The 8641-nt window shown below is 48.9% G+C and overlaps 1 protein-coding gene across 1 annotated transcript; it reads left to right on the plus strand.

Moving 5' to 3' along the window:
* Positions 1 to 525: 525 nt before the first annotated feature.
* Positions 526 to 1239, plus strand: LOC124405943 (ER membrane protein complex subunit 3-like). Its single transcript, XM_046881211.1, has one exon. The coding sequence runs from the start codon at positions 526 to 528 to the stop codon at positions 1237 to 1239; it is 714 nt and encodes a 237-aa protein (XP_046737167.1).
* The last annotated feature ends 7402 nt before the right edge of the window (positions 1240 to 8641 follow it).

Here is an 8641-nt window from a genome sequence, read left to right on the forward strand (position 1 = left end):
AATTTTTCGGAGCAAGACGAGTCCGTTCATTTCGAGTCCAAGGCACCCAAACACCGGCGTGAGTCCAGAGGAAGGAAATCCGCGAAATTTGCGAAATCACCAAAATCTAGGAATGAAGAGGTGTTTGGGTACATCTGCCGCCCAACCGTCCATCACCCGACCTACCAGCCCAGCTAATACACGTATAATTACTCCATCCTAAGATTTATTTTAATTAGCCTGTATATCTTCCCCTAACGACCGACGCTCTGATTTAGCACAAACTGTTTCTCCCGCGCCACCCCCATCCACCGCGAACTGAAAAACCCTTTCACAATTACTCCCGTAGTAGAAGCGCCTCCCCACTTCTGGAGTACAATCACAATACTGTCATTCGACGCTCAGTATCATCGTCAATTCCGTTTCGCAATTCAATCGACGGATCGTCAGGTTTTTATGTCGAGAGCAAACCCTGAGCGTTTTGATTTTCGGCAAACGTCATTCGTCCGTCATCTCAAGCAGGTGATCCGTAACTCTATAATCGTGATGACCGAGCTTCTGATCGACCCCAGCATCCGAAGCTGGGTGTTCCTGCCTCTGGTCGTGATAACCCTGCTGGTCGGAGTCCTCCGTCACTACGTGAGTCTGTGTTTGTCGACGAGAAAAGAGGTTAAATTCAGCGAGGTGGAGAGCGGCGAGATTCTCCGGCGAATCCAGCTGCTCCGAAGGAACGGAGACCTGCTTCCTAAGGTCGGTTTCATCGCCCGGAAGCTCTACTTGAGCGACGTCGTTGAGAGCTTTTTGAGGGCCGAGAAACGGCAGTCGCTGCAGCGCGAGGCGAACCCCCCGAGGATGATCGACCCGGCCGTCTTCTCCGAGATGATCAAGTGCAACCTGACCAACGTTCTGCCCATGGTCCTTGTTGGCGGTTGGATAAACTGGACCTTCTCCGGGTTCGTCACGACCAAGGTGCCCTTTCCCCTCTCCCTCGGTTTTAAGCCGATGCTTCAGCGCGGCGTCGAGCTTCACTCCCTCGATGCCTCCTGGGTATCCTCCGCCTCTTGGTACTTCCTCAACGTCGTGGGGCTCAGGTCTGTCTACTACCTGATCCTCGGCGAAGACAACCTCGCCGATGGCCTCCGCCTCCCTCAGGAACAATCTTCCGCCGCATCCTCACCCTTCGCTGCGGCCACCACATCAGCCTACAAGGGCGAACGCAGGGCTCTATTTCTGTTGAACCACAACTGGCGTTTCAAGTGACAGATTCGAGTTTGTAGGGTAAATGCTAGAATAATTGTGGTACGTTCTCACTCTGTTTATAAACAATTGATTAAAATTGCTGACATGTAATCATTCACGTCGTTAATTCTTCCTCCCCCTGAGACGATAAGGTCCTTGGACTTGAGTTTTTCACAGATCCCTTCACATCCCGTCGAATAATCCGGTGAAAGGAGGTAAATACTGAGCAGTGGTCTGATCCCGGGCGTTTAGTGAGTTATAACAATTCGCGGATACACCGTATACGCACACACAGCAAAGCTGCGGAGGCAAATATCGCACCACAGCGGTAAAACAGCGTCGTAATAAATCTGGCTAGGACGGCTTAGGAGCCAGCGGTGCACGCCGGTCGCTAGTAATATTGTTATCATTAGTGATTAGGACTGCTGGGGGCGAGAGGAGGGGAAGCCTCACTCGCTCGCTCCATTAACTCGTTCATAGGCGAGCAAGTGGCACCTCCTCGAGGCTTCCTCCGAATCGGCGGGACCCGCCGCCCCCTAAGCCAGCACTAAATCTCTCTCTCTCTCTCTCTCTCTCTGCAAACCTGAAACTCAGTCCAAACATACGAAACGTAACGTAACGCAACGTCTCGTTCGGGGCTTCTCTCTGTTCCGTTCCGTTCCGTTCCGTTCGGCGGAATCGCGAGGAGCACGGGAATCCGTAATCACCGTAAACCTGGTAGCGCCGCGACTTAAGCGACCGCAGATATACTATCTGTGTGCCGTGCGCGCCTAAATCTATATTTCCTTCCATATTCCCGTATCTGTTCATCTGTTCCACCGACGGGAGACGGGGGTGGCGGCGGGGGTGGTACGTGTGCAACGCCGAGTGTGGGTGCCCCTACCGGCATTTCCACCCCCTGGGTGAGCCCGCGTTATCCTGCGCCCCGTCGCCCCGGCGTCCCGCTCTTCTATACCACGGGATAGCGCGACGGCATGAGCACATTTCTCTGAAATACGACGTCCCGGGGAGCATAAACGCCGTTACTATTCCCACAAGTTGTAACTGGTGTTAATTATTGACTTGATATATGCGCGCGGAGGGGCGTTCGAGTGTGCTTTCGCCCTGCGCCCGGCTTTGCGCTCACCCCCGACGACGACGACGACTACGACGACGACGACGACGACGACGACGAAGCCGCCGTCGCGCTCAAGCGAGTTATTCATGCGGTAGTCGAACTCGATATACTTATACACATGTGTATGTCTGATCGCTATCTGTCTCTCGGTATAATTGTTGGTGGTAATAATTAAACGCAGCGGAGTTGCATTACATTTAAGGTATGAAAGAAAGGGGTGAAAGCTGTCCTCGGACTGTATATCGGCTCTCGCTCGAACGAAGTTGAAGATTTTTATTTTACTATCTATTTATTCGTTCGAATAGTTTGTTAAACCCTGAAGGGTCATTTGAATGATAACCATTTCGACATGATTTTGGGAAAGATATTTGGAGTATGTGAAAATTACGTGGCTCTAGCAGAACGGAATTGTAACAATTCTGGCCTCATGTAATGATATTGCCACGCGAATAAAAACTGAATGTAGCTAATATCCCGAGGAATTAGATATGCAAAGGCAGGGAGGCAGGGGTGGCTAATGTAAAGAAAGGGTTCAGGCCGAGCGGTCGTCTCGGTTGAACTCTGGAATATCCGGCCTTAGCTTGAGCACCAGGAAGCGAGGCGGTCGGTTTGTCGGCTCTCCTGCAGGAAGACACTTAGCCGTTAAGGCATTAGCTACTGTATACGTTATACGCTCGGTATAAGTATGAAACATGTTGATGCCGCCCGAGGGAACTTCTTCGCCTCCGCTTATTGTATATTTACGCTTATTATTAAAGGCTCCTGGATAATTGACGAGATGCAAGCTTCGTGTTTCTCTCTGCTTCCCTTTCTCTGAATTATTTATCGCCAACTTGTGTTATAAAATTCGAAACGTTGAATTGATTTTATCCAAAGTTTTTTTGTTTCCAATCATCAGAATCACTTCTTGTCCATTACCCTCGAACTGGTGTTAAAAGATAAAAGAAGGCGATGTTCACATGGTAGAAATTTTCACGTATGCTCCTGAGTGCCTGAGATAGTAAAAAAAAGAGATCCTGTTCGAGGGTTTTGGGAAAAAGGGGGATAATGGTCCGGGGCGTCTAGCTGTTAAAGCCGTTTGCAGATTCTGATTGTTTTCCGCGGGTGATGCGCGCTCATCCGCAACTTTTAACGGTTGGCCTTCGGCCCCTCCTCTCCATCCTCGGGTAACCCGGTCGTCGTAACCCCGGCGGTTTCGCGCCACCCTCGGCATCGTATCCAGCAAATGCTTCCACGTCGACTTCTCCTACCTGAAGTATACGGGATGAACGTCCAACACTGTGCCAAACATCTAACTAAATTGAAAGTTCCGTCTGAAAGGAAATACATTTGTAAATGAAACAGTCATGAGCGTATGCTGAGAGCCTCGGGCTATTCAATCCAGCAACACAAAGGTAATAGAAATCCTGTACTTCGTATAAAGGAAATCGTAAAATAAAATCAAATGGATCGTTTCCCTGAATTACCGATAGACACGCTTCAACGCCGCGCCGTCCTGCGCAATTCTCCAGCTTCCGGTCCTCGCTGTGCACCATGCGTCAAAACTCGCAACCATATAATGGTACACAGTGTTTACTCATCTGCACTATCTGCTATAACAACTCTCAGAGTAATTTTTACGTTCTGTCGTCTAGAGTAACGGCAGTCTCATAACGTATGTATGTACACATATATAAATGCATTCTCGCGTCTGTGGATGTGCTAAAAAATGATTATCCTGCAGACGACGGCGTCTGCAGCCGATTACCGGTTTGAGACTGCAGAAAACGGTTGGGCGCTCGGTGAACCTCCGTTGCACCGTGGTGGCTGCGATATTGCGTAGGTATCCGATAAAACTGTTTCAGGAGAAATTAAGGCCGAGATTTAATTTCTGATTAGCTCGCGTAGCCGGCTCTCCGGAGGCCAATCTCGCCTGGCCATTGTGACTGACAGAAGCGCGCGATCCCAGAGATGGAAGATCCTTCCCGCATACGAAGCACCTACTTGAGGATCCTCCACACTCCCCCACCCCCTTTCTCTTTCCCTTCTCCCGGCTCTTCCCGACTCTCGCAAATCCCCTCTGCACCGGCATCCTTCCTCTTTCATCCTCTATCCTTTCACGCTCTTGTGTGGAGTATATAACCGAAAGCTTGACGCTTAAGCGGGAACTGGCTAGAAATCGCAAGAAGCATCGTTTGCTCGCAGACTTTGAGCAAGTTTTTTTTTGCCCGAAAGTGACAAACATTCATTGTATTTGACGATTTCCAGTATTTTCCGATTAAACGTGTGCTCTTGCCTTTTCAGTTCCCTTTTCTTCCTCCACTTTCGAGGCGGACCACGAGCTACCTAAATAGTATGAAATATTAAGATTCAGTGAAAAGCTCCCGGCTTGTGGCATGTGCCAGACCAGTTAAACATTCGAGATAATTTGCCGTTGAAATGTAGAGGCAGGCAGCGGCAACGGAAGCAGATTTAGCTGGCCCTGACACCACCACGCAACGCCAACGACCAAGGCTACACCACCGAGAAGAGTTCGGAGCGGGAAGCACAGCCAACCTTTTTACCCTACCTGCCGCTGACACGTTCCTTGATTTCCAGAACAACAAGGCTATAAAACAGGAGGGATATTATTATAACTTATGCATCGCAAGACGCATACCTACACCAGCCACAGCGGGAAGACGACATAATAAGAAGCAGCGAGTTATCGTAGCGAAAATTTCTCGGTAAAAAAAACCCGTGAAAATTTACCGTAGATTAGACGGCCTCTGATAAAAATTTGATGAGAATTAGGTAGGATATCGAAGGTGAAAAATATTCTTGAAGAAATTCAAGCGTCGATTCGTTTCTGTTAACCCAGATTTTCAAAGAGCTGCTTATCATTTGACGCGATCACGCCGTGCAGTCGTCTCAGTAGGCGAATCCAATTACACCCTGTGGGAGCAGTTGAATTTCTGCCCGAGGCGGATGTCGTGTGTATAGGTATAGAGGTCCGCATAAAAAGAGTGTAAGTTGTCTGGCAGTGGACACGGGAGAGAATTTGAAGGAGAGTTCTGTAGGTGAAGGGATGAACTAGCGCCGGATGATTATTTCGTGGGTTCTCCGGGATTGAATCCGGGTTGAGGGTCCTTCAGAGCGCGGCCAGCCTCGTCGTGTGAGAATGAGACCGTCGGCGAAGCTTTTCATCCGACACCCGTCTCTGATCCTGAGCACCAAGCCCCGAAGAAGCGCTTCATCTAACCGCGAATAATCGGACAATTTTCCACCCCAGCGACTCCGTCTTTTGATAAGAGTCGGTCGCTCTCAAGTAGGAATACGGTAATCACCGACTCCGGACCAATAACACGATGAGTAACACCCACGCTTCCCACAGAATTCAAACAACGAAGAAATTCCCCCGGGATTGTAAATGCGGGACGATTTTTCAAAGCTAATGTAAATCCATCTCCGGCAGTAAAAGACATAATCGCATTTCTATTTAGTGGTTCGTCCTCGTGCGACTCCGGGCTTTATTGGGGGTGCAACAGGTCGGGCTAGAGTCGAGTGTGTACTCTCGCCCTTGCCACCATCATTAGTCACCGTCAGCACCCGCCTGTTTACTACCTGCACTCTGTCTCGCTCTGCGTTTCCCTCTCGCCGACGGTGTTTCGCCGCTTGCATCGTCTCGACGCCGTTTGCAGGTGTAAATAAGCTCCCTGATTACGAGCGAGGCGATGGAGGCATCCTCGTCGTTGATCGGGTTAAGAATTACCCATCGCGACCCGGGAGACGGGAATTTGGTATTTAAATTGGCCCGATTGACTACTCGAGGAACCGCGTCAGGACGCAACGCGTCGATTCTACCTGCGAAAAACCACTTGACCGGTCCGTTTTCGCGTCTGAACACACCCGGCGTTTGTGTATATAGATATATATGGCATATATGGTATGCGAAAATATGGAAATTTTCATTGAATTGCTAACTGGACTCTGAGCTTTCAGGACGACCTGCCTCCTTTCCCACCGCTGCTTCACCTACTCCGTCACGAAACATTACTAATTTAATTTCACCACACTGAACGCATCGCGCGAAACGTCCGGACGTGCTCACGCTAGTCTCGTCCTCCCCTCTTTTTCTATCTCTCTTTCTCTCCCTCTCGATTTAGCCGTGTCTGTCCGATTTGCAAACGTTAATTGAACGCTCATGACTTCCAGGACACGGTGTTCATAATTCCGGCATCTTCTCGCCACTGCAAATGCTCCTTGTTCCTTGATTGATTTTCATCCAGGCAAAATTATATAGGCCTTGAAAGTCAAAATTTTTCCTTAATTTTGTGATATGTTACTGTACAAAAAAAAGAAAAAAAAAAAAAAAAACAACATCGGGCAAATCTTTTCTTACGCACGATCATGTTCTTTATGAGGGAAAAAACGCTCTAAAATTTACCCCCAAAAATTGATTGCTTGAGGATTTTGCCCGAATAATGACAATTTTTTTTGTATTGAACAGTATTGACTGTCAACAGTCGATAATTTGCGCAGAATCAGCACGTAAAAAGAAAAAAAAAAAAAAAAAAAATGGCGACGAATGTTTCTTGACGTACAACAAAACGTTATATAACAGAAGAAAAAAAATCAGTGAGGCAAGATTTCTTATAATCAAAGAAGGGGGAAACTGAATTGAAATTTCACTGGCATCTCAAACTAAAGCAACTAAAGCTTAAGCGTAACTGCGTTACCGGAATGGCAAGTAGATTCGGCACCGTGTGTGGGAGAAGCGCAAGTCTGGGTTTTACTCGGAGTCTTAAAAGCCGAGATAGGTATACAGGTGTTGTTGGTTATAAAAGCAGTTGGAAAAGCTCTCGTTCCCCAACGGGGAAGCGTAATCCTGCGTAGCGTCGGTCTATTGTTGCCGGGTTGTTCCTTACCGGGAGTTCGAAGCGGTTACTGGGCATGCAAAAGCTCGGCGTCTGGTTTCCTAGCCAGTTTCTACCTGGCTGGTAGTAGAAAACGGGACGGGACGGTTTCTGGGCTCCAACTGCGAGGCGCAGACCGCCGAAGTAAGCTCTTCCGAACAAATCCACCACCTCGTTTAGTTTGCGCAGGGATTAGGGGCGCGAAAGCCTTCTTGCGTTACGGAACAACGGCACACACGCTCTCGTATCACGTGACCACGTGACCACGTCACCGCCACCTTCTCCTCTCGTACCTACACGTAATATGCTAATTCTTAACGCGAACGCGATAATCGCACCCCCGACATTATAATTTCTCACCGCATGCGAGCTGCGACTCGACGGCTTACAACATCGTTATCCGCCCCAAGGTGTTCCGCGATTCCTGTAGAAGACCTTCCTTTTCGAACGTGTTTCAAGGGGGTCCTGATCATGATGCACTCTCGCTCGTTCAGCTCGTCCTTTCCAGCTCCGCTCTGCAGGATCTAGTCGAGGATCGAAGGGCAGGGGTGGCGGTGTATGGACGGGGGTGGGGGTGGTTGGCGGGCGAGTGACCCGCGGGGGCAAGAGAGACTGCTCGCTCGCCCCTGCATCGTAAGGTTGAAAGCCGCTGTCAACATCTCTCAGTGGGCAACGCTGTCTGGCTACGAAACCTCGTTATCAACCACCGACCATTAAGCGCCCAAGGCGACAAAATGCCGAGCAAAGTGCCATCTTTCTCATATAATTACGCTTTGGGGCGTCGATGTCACCAGCCATGCGCATATCACTTGACTCTCGAGTTTCGTTTTTACTTCCGTCGATTTGTTGCGGGGCTTGATATTGTTAATCAGTCGTAAGCGGTTTTTGAAAACGCGTTAGATTCCGCCTCCTCTTCATCATTTCTGATTCTCTCCACGTACAGCTTGCAGAGTGCATCTCTGAAAATTGGCCAATTTGTTAGCAGCTCATGACGCGCGACATTCGAGTTTGAATTATGCGGACGAACGTGTAGCGTGACATGTAAAAATGAATAAAAATGAGAAAAAAAAAAAAAAAAAAAAAACAACCTCGAACCGAAGGGTGGGCCGCGAGTCAGTCTCGCGAACAAATCACCATTTGGCGGAAATGCCAACTGGCGAGCGGGGACATTTGCACCGGGGCTTCTAGCTGTAGCAAAATTCGAAGCGTTGTCCGCGTTAATACCAGCTACCTACCCATAAAACCCGTCAACAAATCAAAACCCGGCTCGACATGATTCACTGCCGACGTAAATATGACTAGATCAGCGGACGTCCTCGTTGGTGGGGATGAATGATGGTGTGACATGTGTTGCGCAACCCTCGTTCATCTTTGTTTCCATGCTGCACATTATACCTATATGTACACACACACACACACATACATATAGTTT

Source organism: Diprion similis, chromosome 4 (assembly GCF_021155765.1).
Source record: "Diprion similis isolate iyDipSimi1 chromosome 4, iyDipSimi1.1, whole genome shotgun sequence".
In the NCBI taxonomy this organism is placed as follows: Eukaryota; Metazoa; Arthropoda; class Insecta; order Hymenoptera; family Diprionidae; genus Diprion; species Diprion similis.